Source organism: Leptidea sinapis, chromosome 36, assembly GCF_905404315.1.
Source record: "Leptidea sinapis chromosome 36, ilLepSina1.1, whole genome shotgun sequence".
NCBI lineage: Eukaryota > Metazoa > Arthropoda > Insecta > Lepidoptera > Pieridae > Leptidea > Leptidea sinapis.
Window position 1 is genome coordinate 6940461 of NC_066300.1, and position 19912 is coordinate 6960372.

The following is a 19912-nucleotide window of genomic DNA, read 5'->3' on the forward strand; positions in this document are numbered from 1 at the left end:
TCAGTAACCTCGTGTGCTAAGTCTACGTGCTTCGACAATTTGTCTATTTCAGCTTTCACAAGGTTATCATCACACGGGATGGTGATATCAACAATAAATGCCCGACGCTCTAACCGATCTACCAAAACAATATCAGGCTTATTAGCAATGTTAGTTCTGTCCGTGATGATAGATCGGTCCCAGTAGAGCTTGGCACGGCTATTTTGTAATTTTATTTATTATTAATAGTTTCGTTTGACATTGACATTTGCCGAGGAATCACTGACCGGTCCATCCCTTTTAATATCACTGCAAAACTGTTTTTCAATGTTATTATTATTGCAAATAGCGATAAAAAGATGTAAATACTTAGTATTTTAAGTTATTTGCAGTATGTGTAAATAAAATATTATTTTTATTAAATACTCAATTCTGATAGTGTATTATTTTAACGTGAGATATTGGTAAGGTTCACAAACATACATATTATCCGAAAGAGGGCATTGATATAAAAATAAGCAAGAATTATACTCAATAAACTCTTACAATGAATATAACAATAAATAGTGAAAAACAGGACACAATATTACTAAAATTGCAAAATTAATTGACTAAAATTGAGCTGGATAATATAAGTTACGGCAATGGCAATAGCCTTAGATGAATTTCGTTTATACAAGGGAAAGGCATAGGCAAAAGTGTATAGCAAAAGCCTTCAACGTAGTTTCAATCCCTATCCTACTGTGAAGACTAGATACATATGGGTGTAGGGAATTAGTATGTTTAACGTGTTTATTGTGTGTGAATTATTGTACATTTTTTTTTTAATTTTATTGTTCAAAATATACAACAGACAAACTTCTAAACAATTTAAGCCATCCTCATGAAACTTGAAAAACAATGTTTTTGTATAAACAACCGTTAAACTTACCGTTTAGGTGTTAGTGATATCAAATCAAATCAAATCAAATCTAAACAGTTAATTGAAAGTTGGGTTTTTTAAAATACACTTTTTCACGTGAAATCATTATAAAATAATAATTTATACGTCATCATTAGAAAATGTAAATAATATGAATATAAAACGTATTAAATAATATGGAATCTTTAAACGTTATTTTCACCCACTATAAAAATTCCGATTTAAATGAGAATTTGCAAGCAATCAAGGACCGACACAATATTTTAATTGGTTAAGAATGAATCAAGTCCATTTAATTTTAAGTAAATTTTCTGTTATCTTCATTTCTTAAAATATAGTCTAAAAACTCTCTTTTAAAGAAGAAAATAAATATGTAGAGCGTTGGAATCGGTATAAAGTAAACAGAGGATATTATTACTTATAATAAACGAATATGAATTATTTATAATATAAAGGATGTTCTTTTAATACGTAGGAACTAGTTCTAGTAATTTCAACTTTTTAATCAAACTTTACTAACTTACAATCGAGTCAATAAACCGCATTTAAGTGGCATTCTGAAGAAAAGGTACCCAGGAAGCTGGTGACAATAGCTTTCGAATTTTTATAATATTTTTATAATAATAAAAACAAACAATACAGTAAAGTCTTCCAATGGCGACAACGTACCGGAAGACGTAATGTTGGTAAGCCCCCCACAAGATGAACCGACGATTTGGCAAGATCACCGTAATCGGTTGGATGAAGGCAGCGAAGGACCGATCGTCGTGGCGATCTTTGGGGGAGGCCTTTGTCCAGCAGTGTACGTCTTCCGGCTGAAATAATAATGATGAAAAACATGGTGTAGTTTCGCGTTAATGTAGATAACATTAAATCAAATGCTAAATAACAATATAAGGCAGTCGATGAAATCATCGAACCCCGCGGCCATTGCATAAATAGTAACTGTTATAAACATTTATGCCGTCGATAGATCAATGTAATGGCAACACTAGGCTATAAGGCGTTGTTCCACGTTGTTAACATGGTAATTACCTAATTATTTAGCTTCGCGATGTACATTTCACGGTGAATTAAAATAGTTTTGTACACCAGCTAGACTGGCTCTATTTATATAGGATGATTCATATAATATCGGGAACAAAATGAATTGATACTCAGTAATCGAAGTTGATATATGATCATAAATGAGTTATGACACAAAAAAACTGCTTAGTATTTCATGAATTAAATTAAATCATCTTTTCTGTGGACAATATGAATAAATTTTACTTGTTGCCACATGGGAAGAAGCCAATTAGCGATGATGGAAGGATATTGTATAGTTTGCAAGACCTCGCCTCGCTACTCACTAAGTTTTACGTAAGCAAAGTCTGAGCAAAGTGTAAGTAAGCTGTATAGATTTCAGCCTTAGACTTTGCTCAGACGTAAGTAAAATTTGAAAATGTGTTACTCAAAACTAAAATAAAGTCGCTTGTTAAATTTTATTGATCAACATAAAGTGATTTCTAAAACTAAATTGAAACTAGCCATTGATGCTCTTATGATGATGTCTTCTTCAGGATGTCCAAACGTAGACTGGCCAGAGTGGGCTTGGTTGGAGAGCAGGCTTGCGACGCGAAGACCTCCGCTAGAGTACGTAGACCTCACGGACTGCGCAGCCCTCACAGATGCAGGTCTCTGCGCTCTCCTACACACCTGTCCTTCTCTTCAATATCTGTACTTACGAAGATGTACTCTAGTCACTGGTAAGTTTGGAGCATTTTCATTTTGTAGAATTCTCACTTGGTAATCAAATCGAGCATTTATACATTACGGTAAAAAACTACTCTTTTGAATGTCAAATTTAGACATCCTACCATTCACCACTTTTATGAGCAGAAGTTTTAAGAAATTATCTGCCATTCATTTGACCAGCTGTCGCTGCATCAGTGACGGTTATATCAAGCCCGACAGCTTTAGCATACAATATGGGAAACCAGTCGTCGGTTCCTAAAACATCGCGCGGTCAAGTTACTACAGATTATGGGTACCACGACGGCGCCTATTTCTGCCGTGAAGCAGTAATGTGTGAGCATTATTTTGTTTCGGTCTGAAGGGCGCCGTAGCTAGTAAAATTACTGGGCAAATGAGACTTAACATTTTATGTCTCAAGGTGACGAGCGCAATTGTACTGCCGCTCAGAAATTTTGAGTTTTTAAAGAATCCTGAACAGCACTGCATTGTAATATCAATTACCATCAGCTGAACGTCCTGCTCGTCTCGTCCCTTATTATCATAAAAAAACTTGGTACGCAAAGCCATAAATATGAAAGACCTTGAGTTTGGAGAGATAATATTATGTTTGGCTGAAAACCGAATGGTGATTTAAACTTAAAATGTAAATTCAATTTTATATTTCTCTTAATTTTTTTTGTTTAGATAAACCATTATATTCAGAGTATAGCTGGATTTGAAGCAGTCTCGTCTATTAAATATGGGCTGGGTGAATACTTACGTAAAAAAGTAATGCATAAAGTATGAGATGAAAACAAGCAGATATAATATCTGATGTATGACAAAAAATTCTCACAATTTCTTTATGAACGGATACACGAAGGAATCTGAAATGCTCGTTGAATATTGTCGACGGATAGAACGTCGCTAGGGAAAACTGTTGGATATTTTTCCTTGGCTGGGCGCGAAAGTTATAATCAAATCGATGCTGTATTTGATCCAAGCACGATTTTATTCAGTCCAAGGGTTTTATTTTCGTTTAATATCAACAAATTTCACTCGCCAAAAAGAAATATCCTCGAATATACAAAACATATACGATATTCATTTCAATGCTTTGTAAGTATTACGGGAATAGTGAAGGCTTCATTAAACTAAATTTGTAGTTATGTACACTCGAGTACTACATACCCACTCAGTTGCAAGACTTCTTTAAATATTTGCGTAGTGCACATTAGCTACTTTGCCTTATATTATTTTGAATATAATTTTTTATAAATTTCGCGACGAATCTTACTATGCTAGTCTAGAATCAAGTGGACTAATGGTGTGGTGCGGTAGACACATCTTAGTGCAATTTTAGAACACATGGTCGAACCTAGTACGACCGGACAATCGGACGTTCCAGCGGTCGGTCCGAACGGTAATGGTGCACTACCTTCAAAAGAATTGTTAGAAAACGTTTGTGTGGTAAAGGTTACTATAACATAAATGACTTTCTTAATGATTCCACAGATTAGGAATGGAGCGACCGCCCTCAGGCTATTAAATAATAAGTTTAATTCTACAATATTAATTTGTAAACATATTTTTTGATGAAAAAAAAAAACACAACTGAGTTTGTTGCGCCCATTCTTCTCAGGTCTGAGGCATTCTTTTTGGACTGGGTGGTAGTCGGTAGTTTTTGACTTTCAATTAGTGTTGTCACATCCTATTTAAATATCAAAAAATATTTCATTTTGGTACTATTTCAATTTTTATACATGCTGTCTTGTTACATCAAATGAGTTAACGTAGCGTTATTATCCTCAACGAATCTGTTATTTTAATACAATCATTTCTTGTCCATACAATTCCAAAAAAAAAACTCATATAAAAGGTCAAAGTCTGTCTGTGAGTGCGGCGCGAGAGGTTTGAAACGATATAATGATAAATGAGATATGAATGGCCAGTAATGCGCGTCTATACTTTTCTTCGGCTGTATAATGGAGAAAAAATTATGAATCACTCATTGAAATTCGTATTCATTAAGTGAATTAGATAGGCTTTGCGTGTCTTATTTGTTGATAAACCACATAATATTAGTACACATGGTTCACTTTCAAGCAGTACGTAAGCTAAGTTACGTTTTGAACATTAATTTAACAGCACATAAATAAAACTTACAAAGAGGAATTTAAGAATATCATCATATCAAATGAATATAAAAAAATATTGCAATTGTTCACCTACAACAGATGTAAATGTTTTTGTACTATCACTCGATACTAGCTTTTGCACAATGGTAATAAAACAAGCTTTATTATAAAACTAATTTGTGCAACATAATATTATACTTTTATAAGTTTAAATAGAACTAAATAAAACTTAAAAAGAGGGATTTACGAATATCAATACATTTTAGGGTGGACGAAAGCATATGGTGTTCCAAAAAAATATAAAAAATATTGCATTTGTTCATCTACAACAGATGTAAATGTTTTTGTACTATCACTCGATACTAGCTTTTGTACAATGGTAATAAAACAAGCTTTATTATAAAACTAATTTGTGCAACATAATAGTATACTTCTATAAGTTTAATGGTGATAAGAAAAAATATACAAATTGGACAGAACTAAACTAAACCCAAGTAAACTTAAATGAGTCATCTCTATAAATAAATGTTTTAACTCTTTAATTTCCCTGATAGATAGGGGAAAGATAAAAATTGATTCTTCTTCTTCATGACATCTTTTGGAGCAGATGTGATTCGCCCCACGAGCATTCGCCACTTTTCCCTGCTGGCCGACAGTCTGGTACACTCGTTCAATGAATCGCCATCCGTCCATCGCATTGGCGACCTTCCTCGCCCTCTGGTGCCCTCCACGCTCGATGGACACACTCTGGCGCCGAAAGACGTGTCCGAAGAACTTAAGTATGCGACTCTGTACGAACACCGAAAAGCGTTGTTTTATTCCATGGAGAATTCCAGAATGGAGACGTTGGTGTAAAACTCGGTCCATGAAACTCGCATGAATCGCATCAATTTTTATTTCTCTACTGTTCTGTCATGCATCTATTTTTATTAACAAGTGATAAATAGTCAGCCACGCTTGGCATTGGCTCATTAGAATTTTGAACATTAAACCAGCACACATTGACTATTGGTTAAGCATCATTAGGGACTACGCGCACTTATTCAGCTCCATTCGTGTTTCGCTGAACGATTTTGGTCACATTTATACAGCTCTGCTTCTATCAGCCGCGTACGGCGTCGTAAGAATGAGAACAATAACTTTAAATCACGTCTGCACTCTTTAATCTTTGCGTGCATGATGATTACGTCAAATCAATGCAGGAACAATACAGGTCGCAACTTGTTGACACGGAGTCGCGAACCATCCCTGTAAAGAGCTGTTCCGCCGCATTCGACGACGAACAGCGCTGTACGCGGCGGAACAGCGCCGAACGCTCTCTATAGCACTCGCATAATAAAAACACATTTATCCTCATTTTAAGCTGGTTTGCCGCGAAAGCAGAATGGACGCGGAAAGCTGAATCGACGCGTACACGTCTCCATACAAAATTGTTGTTTTCTATGGACAAAAGCTGAAAAGAGCTGAATAAGTGCGCGTAGTCCCTTAAGCTATATAGTCGCCTATATTCTAATGTATTCTCAGTCTTTTTACAAAAACACACGAGACAATCCATCTTAGGTGTTATTATAAAACTCCGCTCTTGTGCCAAGCCAAGTGCCCTCATCTTGCAGAAGGAGGGAGGGAAATCTTGGCGTCGAATTAAAAAGTAGACTAGGAAATTTATTTAATTCGTGAAGAACAAATACAAAGTTATTAAGTTACGTTAACACAACACGTAACTAATCTATTAAATCGTTTCGGAGAGTTTCTTGCGCCGCTTCTCTCTCAGAGCGCCATTTGTTTCCGAAGCAGTAGTAGTGTCTAGTATATTGGAAATGACATCAAAAAGAATTCTAAATGAATCAATTTTAAGAAAATAAAGCCTTTTCTGCCTTTAATCGATAGCACGACAGCTACGAGACCGTATCGTATGTAAAATCGGTCTGCCACGCGACCGTCTTAATTCGGCCACTTAACACAACGATTGTGTTGCTAACAGCTCTGTTTTTACAACAATACCAAGATTTTAAGATCATTCGTCGTTCGAATGGTTGGTTTGGTTGGTAAGAGTGCTGGGGCGTATCTCGAGAGTCCCTCATTGTCCATAATTTTTGGTACCAATTAAATCTAAACGGTACATGCAGTGCCGGATTAACCACGCAGCAAGAATGTAATTGCTACAATCCGGCGCAAAAGAGGTCCCGCATATCTAAACTCATATATCTCTGCTTGTGCGTAAAGGATGATGGCGAGAATGCATGAATGTTTGGGACCTACTGAAATAGGTACATCATGGGATAATAATTGTAAAACGTAACATAAGTAAGAAAAAAGGAAATCGTGAGTAAGTTTAAAAAAGTGGGAGAAAAAAGATATACCTACTAGTAAAATATAACCTAAAATTATTAATCAATATCTATTGTTAAATCAATAATTTGTATTTTTTGTCTATGCCTAATTACTGTCTGCTAATAGATAATAAAATATATATGCGGAAGGTTGGCCAGCAGCTAATAATTGAGCATTCACAATTCATTCTTTTTTCAAGAAGGTATGGAATCTCTTAAAGATACTTACCTACTGATTTTAGTATCAGAACACGATAATAATGTAAATCTTATTTTCAATTACTACTGAATTATTGATTTGAGTAGGTATTTTGTTATTGTTGTAGATAGTTTGATGGTATCGGAACATCCATATATGTCAATTGCACAAAACGTTCCGTTAGTGCAAGATGACTTATTTTTTAAATAAATAATAATTATTTATTTCTTTTAACTTAGCTGATCTTAGCGCCCCAATAATTTTTGTATAAACATCGTATAAACTTAAGTTTATAATTAATATAAACTTATACTTGTACGATGCTTCTTTAATTTTTAAATTATGTGGGGCCTTTCTCACCATCCTCCCTTACTTGATGTCATTTAAACGTGAAAGTCAGTCACTAAGTAGCCGACTATTTCTAATACTGATCAAGGGCTCTTTGAAAGAATTTGCAAGGGGCGCCTCGCTTCCTTAATCCGGCACTGATTACGTGCATGTGGATCTGATGATTTATTCCCATATCAATGTTACAGACGCAGGCGTTAGATGGATACCATCGTACTGCGCCCTGAAGGAACTCAGCGTGTCTGACTGTACGGGCGTCACAGACTTTGGTCTGTACGAGCTGGCCAAGTTGGGACCGGCCTTGCGGTACCTTTCTGTAGCCAAATGTGCTCAGGTAAATGTTTTATTTACAACATGGTTTAACTTAAAAGCATTTACCAGCGGGAGGGTCTTATGCACAGGATGCCGGCTAGATTATGGGTTCTACAACGGCGCCTATTTCTGCCGTGAAGCAGTTATGTCTAAGTATAATTGTGTTTCGATTGGAAGGGCGCCGTAGCTAGTGAAATAACTGGGCAAATGAGACTTAGCATCTTATATCTCAAGGTGACGAGCGCAATTGTAGTAGTACTTGAATTTTTGGGTTTCTCAAGAATCCTGAGCGGCGCTGCATTATAATGGGCAGGGCGTATTAATTACCATTAGCTGAACATCCTGCTTTTCTCGTCCCTTACTGTCATAAAAAAAAGAAAAGATGTATACCCTGTTTGCTTCGCATGTATTTTTTTAAATTTGTGTGAAATGGGCGTGATGGCAGTATTTGGAATAGTGGTAATACAATAGCGACATTATGGACACACATGTAGAGCTGCTTCGCCTTAATCATAAATAATAAATTAAAAAATTAAAGTAAATAATAGAAGTTTTGAAATTTTGAAACAAAGATATTATACATTTAGGAACAAGGTGTCAGTGCCCACGCTTGCGCGCGGTTACGATCACGGCCGCACGATACAAAGCTAGTAGGGAAGATGTTCTACTTACTAGCAGCCGCGCGCTAAACCTGCACGATACAAGGCTAGTAGGGAAGCCCTAGAGTAAGAAATACCCTTCCTCAATCGGTGTCAATCGCTCTCTCCCTTGAACAAAAACGTCTCAAATTTCCGTGACGTTCTTTTCCGTTTCATTTGTAAAAATTATATGCTCATACGCCTAAAGAAGTTTCAGAACTTCAAAATGCATAAAAATATCACAGCATTTCGTACTCTTGCGCAACCGTTTTTATAAAATATTACGCGGTCCTTCCGGGGTGGGGTCGTGGAGCCGCATCGCTCGGCTAGTGTGTCAGCCATGCCCGCGTTGAACGTATATCTAACTCTATAGATAAATACGTTCGAATGATTTTTGCCTAAACTGTTGGGAAAACCTCGCCTTAAGTAGCAATACCCGTGTATTCATTTAAAACCGCTATTGTAGCGCCATACTGTATTAGAAATTATTCTTAAATAAAACCCGAATGTGATATAAACATACAATGAATTTGTCATAATTAAATTCCTAGCGCTTCTAACACAAATATTTCAGTATAAAATATACATAATTTCTTGATAATCTAACTTTATCTTGAACATTTTGAAGACTATGTTCATAATATTAAAATAAAATCTCATTCAGGTGTCAGACTCAGGAATCAGGACCCTGGCTCGACGATGCTATAAGCTGCGGTATCTTAATGCCAGAGGATGTGGGGCTCTAGGTGATGATGGAGTGGAAGCAATAGCAAGGGGGTGTTCACGCTTAAGGGCGCTGGATCTTGGTGCCACTGACGTTTCGGAAACTGGTTTACAGGTACAATAGTTATTATCGCATACTAAATACCTATGATGACTTACTGTAGCCAGACGTGGTCGCTTATGAGAAAGCTCATGGTCGCTCAGAAGACAATGGTGGGAGAAGGCTATGATCGGAGTCTCCCTACGAGATCCAATCAGAAATGAAGAGATTCGTAGGAGATAAAAAGTCACTGACGTAGCCCAGATGATTTAAAACTGAAATGGCAGTGGGCAGGGTACATAGCTTGACGGACAGATGGTTGTTGGAGCAGAGACGTCCACGAATGAACCAGAAGACGCGGAATTGGTAGGCACCCCATTTGATGGACCGACGATATGGTCAAGATTGCCGGAATACGTTGGATGAGGGCAGCGCAGGACCCATCGTCGTGTAGATCTTTGGGTGACACGTGTGTCCAGCAGTGGACATCTTCTGGCTGTTGATAAACTGCCGTTGAATTCCAAAAGTGCACCACATATCATTGCTACAGACCAAAATATCATCCTTGACATTTGTATGTGTGGCAAGCCCACGTTAAGTAGTTCTTAAGCAACTCTCTTCAATATATAATCAATATTTCTATAATAAAACTTCGTAGAATCAGGCTAAACAGCTCTTCATCGTGTATAATACTCACATAGATAATATTGTTAGCAAGGGTTGTAGGACTCTTGGCTTCCTCTTCCGTTATTGTGAGCAATTTAAGGATGCTTGCACTAAAATAATTATTTACTCAGCTTTGGTACGCAGTATCATGGAATACTGCAGCGTTGTATGGAATCCACAATATTAACTCACATAGAATCGAAAGGATACAAAAGAGGTTTCTATTGCATCTATCTTACGATCATAATCTAGTTAAAACATTTAGGAGTTATGAGGATAAACTAAATTACTTCAAACTACAGTCACTCTCGGATCAAAGATCCTCGATCTTACTTTCTTGTATAAGTTTGTCAATGGCGTCATTGGTAGTTCCTATTTATTAGCTCAATTAAATATTCGTGCCCCACTAAAGACAATAAGGGCGTCGTCTTTTATGCCATTCGTAGAAAAAAGCAGACGCTCACGTCAAAGGCGTTATTCTCCGAATTATCACATAAGAAATGTATTGGTGTCATAACAACTACTGTTAATAAATTGATATTGATATTTTTCAGACAATATTTCGTCATTTAAACGGAATTTATTTCATTTATATTCATTAAATAAATAAGTTAATTAAATTATAGGCAAAAAGTATATTTTATTCAAATAATTAATAAGTTCTGATAAGTTTAAGTCTGTTTTATATAATTATGAAATGCATGATTTAATTGTTATAAAATAAATTTATATACGTTGAATTCAATTATAAATATTTCGATAATTTTTGCATTCATTTTAATTCAATACTTGGGTTTGTCTTTATGTTTTTGAAATGTGTGTAACACCTATAACTGGCTGACCCGCCAAACGTTGTTTTGTCATACGAGTATAAATGAATTTTAGAGTTAGATCGTTTCTTGGACATTGCAACATTACTTTATTTTTTAAAATAAAATATTTTTTCTTAAATAAACGTAGCCTAAGTTACTCCTTCTTACATTAGCTACCCGCCGATAAAAGTCCCGTCAAAATCGGTCAGCCATTAGCCGGAACAAAAAGACAGACAGACAAAAAGACATACATGTAGTAAAAAACGGTTATTTCAATATTACAAACAGACACTCCAATTTTATTTACATGTATAGAAGATGTATATATTGTATTAATATTATTATGCTTTTGTTAGTGTTTGTCTCGTTGGTGTTAAATAAATAAATAGTGGTAGTTAACACACAAAGATGTTCACAGAACCATCCAATACGTAATTGGCAATTTTTGCGTTAATTGATTATATATCAATAATTTTATTTCACGAATATTTATTTAATACTATATTATACTAATTTAGGATAGTTTAGGTAAATCTTTTCTTTTATCTAATAGTAATAATTCTAAGGGCCTCGTTCACCATGTCCAAGTAAAGCTCTGATTAGTAACTTCTCAATTAACGTTAATTGGAAGCTACATGTTATGAGTATCTTTTGCCAATTTCACAAGCGAAAATTATGTCTTGAGTAACTACTTATTGGTTAAGTGAGTAATGAATCTATCACTCGTCATATTCGTTAAATTTTACGTCAAATATCACTTGTCAAACGTCATTGCAGATTGTCATCTATGATTTTGTTAAATGTTGAGCGTTCATTTCATTGTTTAGCTCCAGATGCTTGTTTACCTTTGAAACTAGAAAGCATCTGGAAATTGTATAATACAGTTTTTGTCATTTAGTGGTTACTTGTGTGATTATCATTATTATGGATAAAATTAAAAGAGAGAGAAGTGCATACTTTACACGAGAGGGATATTTTGGTATTATTAAATAGAAATATGATGATATCTTGGAATTTAAATATACGCATACTTGGTTATTGTTCCATGGAAGAATAATCTTAACTCGTCCAATTGATGACCAATCAAATCGAATAAATCCATATCTAATAATTTATTTTTATGCTACCTCTGAAAAGATGCACAAAACAACAAATGATAATAATAGTAGGCACATAATATCATGCAACTGTCAAGTAACCGTGCTAATTGGCAGAAGATGTGGCAAGTTAGTTACGGGACAGTTAATCTTAAGATTAGTGTTACTTTAAGGTCGTAAAATTCGCATGTTATGTTACTATTGACTTTACACAGTGATTAGCTTACTTGATAGTTTACTTGAATGTGGTGAAAGAGGGACTAATAATGTTTAGTTTTAAGTTATAATAATATAGTTTAAAATAAGTAGTCAAAGTCAAAGCCAAAAAATCTTTATTCACTGTAAAACTTTTATTTAGTGCAAGTCAGGATGAAGTACAAAAGTTACAATAGCATTCAAATGAGTATAACAATATTCATTAACAAAATTTAGAACATTAATTCCAACTATCTTTATCATTCAAATAATCTTTCACATTATAATAGGCCTTAGATGTTAATTTAATTTTTACAATACATTTAAATTTTTTCATAGGTAATATTTTAATTTCATTTCGGAGTTTATTATAAAATATAACACAATCATTCACTTTAAAAGATTTAGCAATTTTACGGAGCCTAGTAGATGGAATTGCGAGTTTATGTTTGTTTCGAGTATTGACACTATGTACATCACTATTCTTTTTAAATTGGCTAATATTTTTATGATCCTATAGGAGGTTCTCGTATATGTACTGGCAGTGTACTGTCATAATATTTATTTCACTAAACTATTCTCTCAATGAATCCCTTGAACGCATTTAGTAATAGTGGTTAAGTATGTACACATAATTAAATGTTTTTAGGCACATTAACTTGACAACAAACTGTTAAAGTTTGGCAAGATATATCAATAAATTAAAAGTGTACTTTTTAAATTTAAAAGAAATAATAAAAAAAAGTCATACTTATGTTTCTATTACTTGAAAAAAGCAATTGTCTGTTATGAAACCACTGCTCAAGTGAAACTTTTTTGCATAAAATAACATATAGTAGGATTTACCAGCGGGTCCTTTACACAGGATGCCGTATAGACTATATGGGTACCACAACGGTCCCTTTTTCTGCCGTGAAGCAGTAATGTGTAAACATTATTGTGTTCGGTCTGAAGGGCGAAGTAGCTAGTGAAATTACTGGGCATACATAACATCTTATGTCGCAAGGTGACGAGCGCAATTGTAGTGCCGCTCAGAATTTTTAGGTTTTTCAAGAATCCCGAGTTGCACTGCATTGTGATGGGTAGGGCGTATCAATTACCGTCAGCTGTACATCCTGCTCGTCTCGTCCGTTATTCTTATATTAAAAATATATTTTTAATGAAAATCAGCATAATAAACGAATAAAGAAACAAATTTATATATATTATAGTATACTTGTTCATAAAATAAAACCGTGAAGCAGTAATGGGCAATCATTATTATGTATGTAGTGAAATTACTCGGCAAATGAGACTTTATATCTTATGTCTCAAAATAATCAGCGCAATTGAGATGCCGCGTTGTATTTGTGAGTTCAATCAAGAACACTGAGTGGCACTGAATTGTAATGGGTAGGGCGTATCATCACGTCACTTTATAGGTATGATAAAAAAGTTAAGCGTTTCCTGTACTACTTACTTACTTGTTTAGGTATTTACTATGTGAATTTCAAATAACAGAGTCAGTATTGACTGACTAAGGACATTAAACCTGGATTTAAAATAAACTAAAATGAATATTGAAACTGTGTGTGTATTGTGGTGACCAGAATCACTTCTCTGATCTTTAAAAGTGCTTTAATTTATTCTCCTGTTATGATCATCGAGATAGAGATGTTTTTTCCAGTGTTTTATATATTTAAAATGTTTTCAGATCCTTGCACGCTGTTGTCCAAATCTCAAGAAACTGGCGCTCCGAGGATGCGAGCTAATCGGTGATGATGGACTTGATACGGTCGCGTATTACTGCCGGGGGTTGACGCAGCTCAACATACAAGATACGCCAGTCACCCTACGAGGATACAGGGCGGTAAAGAAGTACTGCAAACGGTGTGTCATTGAGCATACCAATCCCGGATTTTGTTAAAAGACTGATAACTTATTATCTATAAGAGTTCATTCACACGAGTGTAAAAAAGCGTGGCGTCAACTACAGAAACATGAAGTGTTCAATATGTATCAAGTTGTATCGCAGGCCGTTACGCAATATTGTGTCCTTTTGTTATAAATGATACTGTTTAATAGAAGGTATATGCTTGTTCTGTCATTTATTCCAATAAAAAAAACACTTTCAAGACAGACTGACAGGAAAGATTTCGTAACATCGTACAAGATATAATAAACATATTTATTCAAACAAGACAAATCTTATAACTATATTTACAATACTATGATTACATTAAATTCAGCTAAATTGGTGTCGAGATACTTGGCCCGTGGGTCGCAGAGATGCGGAGAATGTACAAAGTACTATCTTCTCTCCTCAACCCAAGCTATTTCGGTCAACGGATCAGCCTAGCTATCAAACGTGGAAATACTGCCAGTATTCTTAGTACACTTCCACGTAATGATATTATAAATTAAATGTGATCTGTAAATATAGTTATAATATAGAATAATATGTACATACTTTATCAAATGAACAGACCGATAGACAGTGGTGACTTAGAAATATGGTGCCCATTCGAAAGTCTAAATAGTTTACACAAAGAAAACCGTCTGGTACATTAAACCTTACGTCTACAACTCTGTGTTATTTAGCAGTAAAACGAGGATATAAAAATAGGGGTTCAAAAGAGTCGAACAGACTTATGTTTTTCAGCAAATTTTTTTTTCTTTTATCGCTTTTTTACAGACGTTGATCAACTCTCGTGTGGATGAGGCTTAACGGCCGTTTTCAATAACCTATCAATCTTTAGTTTTACTTACTAGAGGTATATAAATCTATCCTTTTACGATTACTTGCATTTCAATGACTATTATAGACGATTGGACTATAACTATATTGGACATAACTATCAGCAATGTATCCGCAACTAGAGATACGTTATTGAAAACGGCCGTTAATAAACAAACGGTTAGGTCGTTGCCATGAAAATGCCATTATGTTAAGCTTTTAATGCTGTTAAAATACAAAGTTATATTTAAGTCCATAATGGATCTTTTGTAGCTCTAACATATTTGCTAATTGAAACACGACATATGATGCACAATGCAATTCAATATATCTAGGGATGGTAGAGAAAAATAAAGCTCTGAGCGGAAAAATAAGTTAATTACTATTGATATTCAATAAAATGTATATTTTTAGATAAAAAATCGAAAAATCTCCGGTAAAATTAAATTTGGGTTCGAAGCCGGAAATACATTTACAAGGTGGCTTGTTTCACGGTATTACGGATTTCATTTCGAGGAGTGTATCCATGGGCTAAATCCCTTCCCTTCATCGGATGACCACATGTGGAAGCTTCCATCCTTATTTTATAAGTTACGAATAGACAGAAATTGTATTGTTACAAGTTCTATCATGCGATCAGTTTAGCTGAAGAATATTAAGGACCGCAGCAAATAGTCAAATTGTCGCGTTCTACATGCAAAATTGAGAGGAAATATAGTACCATTTTTTCAAATTAAATGGGTTCCGGTCGTGCCTTTGACAATTCTACAAACATCCTTCCCTTTAAAAAGACTACAGATTGATTCAATAAAAATTCTTTATTTACCAATTTTGTTTACCAGTAGGAGGCTGCTTTGCACAGGATACCGACTAGATTATGGGTACCACAACGGCGCCTATTTCTGCCGTGAAACAGTAATGTGTAAGCATTATTGTGTTTCGGTCTGAAGGGCGCCATAGCTAGTGAAATTACTGGGCAAACGAGACTTAACATCTAATGTCGCAAGCAATTTTTCGGTTTTTAAAGAATCCAGAGCAGCACTGCATTTTAATGGGCAAGGCGTATCAATTACCATCACCTGAACGTCCTGCTCGTCTCGCACTTTATAGTCAAAAAAAAATATCGCGCTAGATACATAGTAACTTTAGTTCTTTTTGTTTTTTATTTTAATTTTTTAATTACTTCTGTACAGTCATTCATCGCTGGTGTTAGCCATGGTACGTTGACCCTTCGTAATTTGTTCTTAAAGTAATAATTCATAATGCAAAGTTTGTCGAATCAATCAAACCCAATTCTCGACTAACAAGCTTGTAACAACAATATTATTACTGTTTAAATTTGAAAGCACAATAACAGGAAAATACTTTTATAATTTCTGTATTTCTACTAGCTTCATAGTTGCACAGTTGCAAAGCATACCTACTTTGAAATTGTGTGAGATCCTAACAGTGGGTCCAGTTTCACGTACAAAAGTTTTCTTAATAGCTAACGAGGTTGTCGGATAAGAGGAAGCTGAGTCTTTCAAGTGTTTTATAAACACTTGAAAATTGTCTAACGTACGTTGAGATTTCATTCATTTGTAATGAAAGATCTTTTAGAACAATCTTTATTTCACAATTAATTATTCAATACTCAAACTTGAGTTTGAAGAGAAATCTAGGGAAATAAATCAAATATTGATTTAGGAGCTACTCTGACTAGGGTTCACTGAATAATTATGAAAGTTCTTACTCTTTTTATCCAGGAAAGTAAAGGCTATCGCTCACATAAACACCAATAAATATTAATAGTCATTTTTGTAGACTTGATTTTTTTGTACAGAAAATGTAACTGTCTTATTCATAATGATTAATCGGAGATTTAAAACATCGCTTAAATCGTTAAAAAATGGTATTCATAATCGCATATTAGAGCTAAAACGATCATTATCTCTAGGACCCTTCTATAAATCTATTTTATGCACTCGAACGCAAAAAAACATGGCCGACATCGATCACCTGTTCGTTAAGTAATGTGATAAATAGCTTCCCGCTCAAAGTTTAAAATTATTTTGAAATCGACTTTTGACAACTGACAAACCATTGACATTGAAAAGATGTCTGTTTCCATTGACAGTTACTCGTTATATTAGTTAAAATTATGTTTTTTTGTACGAAATAGCAATATTGCGCACTACAGAGAGTATTAATTAGTTATGGGAGATTTATCTAACGAATATGAATAAGGAATTTTATCGAAAGTTTGATAGGCCTGAAACACGTTTTAACTAATATAGCTTTATACCTTCGAAATGCGTTATAGAATAAGGCAGTTAATGTTTAGTGAAGGAAACGATTTAAAAAAATCCTGAATAGGAACAAAGGGAATGTTAGATTTTCCTACCATAATGTAGTATTTTACTACGATGCCTGCTTTATAAAAACAAATGAAATGAAAAGAAATTAATATTAAAATTTCTCAGTAAAATTCTAAATTTTAAAATTACGAAAGTATTTCGCACGACAATTTTTTTTAAAGGTTGCATTGTATGAAGTTATAACTGCCCAGTATCCTTTTTTCCTAAAACCAAACTATTATTACAAATGAAAATGTAAGTTTGTTACGCTTTCACGTTTTAATTATATGATCTATTAGGCTACAATTTTGCCAACACGCTACCAGGTAGATACAGGAAAGATTTTTTTTATTTTCCTCTTTTTTCATGTTGAAATCCCAAAAATCACAAATTCAGATTCAAATAGGTACTTTTATAGAAATATACTTAAAATCACTTATTGAACGTCAAAACTACGCTAAGTATGCTAGTACTACTTGCTTGGAAGAACAGGCGCAAGAAACTCAGTGGGCTTTTTTAAATTTCGTTTTAATATATGTAAAAGTACGAGATCCGACTGCAGGATTAGTGCGCTCATCGGTTATTTGCTAAGAACCAAATTTTTATGTATATTTATAATTAGGAGAATATATATCTACCAAGTTGCCTATAAAATTTTGGCCGCTAATATTTTTAATTCAATTCAATGGCTTAAAACCGCCGCACAGCCGGCAATCGCTATCCTCGTCTGACAAATGATGTCACGCGCTAACTCTCTTTCACCCTACCTTTAATATTTATCATCTTTAACAGCCAGCAACCCTTATTTGCGGCCAGATTTAATAAGGTAACCATATATGATAATTAAAAGAAAAAAATTAGCTTCAATTTGATATATAATTAATAAATATACGTTATGAACGTATATCGAAATCATACCTGTTTACACCTGGCTGCAAAGAGGTGCGGCCAGGTGCGCAATGGCAACCGTGATTTTTTAAAATCATTATGTAAATTGCCGTGATGTAGACGATATTTTATTTAAAAAACAAGTGAACGAAATTTTTTCCCAAAAATCTTGATAGGCAACTTAGTAGATAATTATATTCTTCTTATTATACATATACATAAAAATTTAGTTTTTAACAAATAACGGATGAGCGCACTAATCCCGCAGTCGGATCTTAGACTATAATATCGTATTGTAAAATTTAAAATTAAATAGCTTGAGGGCGTTCGCTACTTTCCCAGTCTCCTTTGCCACACAAAAGACTTTTAACAATTTCGTTTGAAATTCGTTACACATTTGTTTTGTTCATTTTCCGTGATGATGATTTAAAAGCTATATACCCTTTATATAGCTTTTAAATCATCATCTTTTACATCGCCCAATAAAATACTTACTAACTCGACTACCGGCCATTTTCAATAACGTATCTCTAGTTACGGATAGACTGCTATCACCGTTTAATGAGAAGATGTTATCTATCCATAGCTATGACCAATATAGTTATATTGTTAGTTATAGTCCAATGTTATTGAAATGTAAGTAAGCGTAAAAGGATAGATTTGTCTACCTCTAGTAAGTTAAAGTAAGCATCGAAAACGGCCGTTAAGCGAGTAGTAGGCATAACAAGTTTATGTTTGTTCCTCGTGTTACAATAATGGGAAGACATTCTTCACCAGTTACCATATTTCTTTTCCATGCAATTAGTCGCGATGCCGTCATATTTACTGCTTTTTATGTTCCCTGAGTTTTCATCTTACAATGTGGGTGTTTTTCCTTCTCAGTGTTACCCCACGCCTTAAATCGAAAGTAATTAAAACTCAAAAGACGCTTGTTACCCATTCTTATAAAGTAACCTAATTATTCTCTTCAAAATTAAGCAGTAAAGATATTTCTAACGACAGAAAAGTTAATAACAAGTTGAAATTTTTCAGGACAAATTATAATCAAGACAGGGTAAATGTTTAGAAAAATTCAAATGCCTATGTTATATAAGAATTAAACATTCAATGGTTGTCTCTTAATTTATTTTTAACTGGCAGTAAAACTTTTTTAATGTAAAGGAGAGACAAAACGAACAAGACGACAAATGGGAAGTGATTCGTTCTACACACAAATCTAACAAAATCTATATGTCTATATATACATACATAATAGTGTTTAAATTCCTTCGAAGTATGTTCTGTCTCTAAAAACATACAGTCTCATCGTGTAGTCACTAAAATATGGAAGGATTGTCACAAAAACTTTTTAACCTTACGCCCGCGTAGCAATTTATAGGTACGGTACGTATATTAAAATCAGAAAAATACTAATTTGATAATAAATTTCACAAAGTAATTAGTAAAATTGTATTGAAGCTTTAGGATACGGATAAAGGAATTTATAAGTAGGCACTACTTGTCTGACCCGAGTGTAACGTTATAATATGTTGAAAATTAAAAAGAAGAATACAGCGAGAAATTATTCAAAGTCATTAAAAGGGGGAGCTGGAAAACCAGGTAGAGCGGCGCGAGAAAAAAAAACATTTTCTTAAATTATCCACAAAACAATGAAGATAATTTTGCCTAATACTGTAATGGCGAGAAAGACGAAAAACATGGATGAACTAATATTACCGACAAATCGAGGAAAATTTATTTGAACACATACAAAAGTTGTATTCAATGGAAAATTAAAAAAAACGTGAATACGGTTTTTGAGAATGCGTATTTTTATCTTCCATTAAATCCATATTTATACAGAATTGCTCCAATTTT

General features: G+C 34.2%; 1 protein-coding gene across 1 annotated transcript in view; it reads left to right on the plus strand.

Moving 5' to 3' along the window:
• LOC126975453 (F-box/LRR-repeat protein 7) overlaps window positions 1-18487 on the plus strand; it is an 86920-nt gene extending 68433 nt beyond the window's left edge. The window contains exons 5-8 of the mRNA XM_050823365.1: window positions 2464-2649; window positions 7821-7966; window positions 9247-9420; window positions 13809-18487. Coding sequence (XP_050679322.1) covers window positions 2464-2649; window positions 7821-7966; window positions 9247-9420; window positions 13809-14021 — 719 coding nt within the window. The 3' untranslated portion in view covers window positions 14022-18487. The remainder of the gene's footprint in view (window positions 1-2463; window positions 2650-7820; window positions 7967-9246; window positions 9421-13808) is intronic.
• Window positions 18488-19912: the final 1425 nt, after the last annotated feature.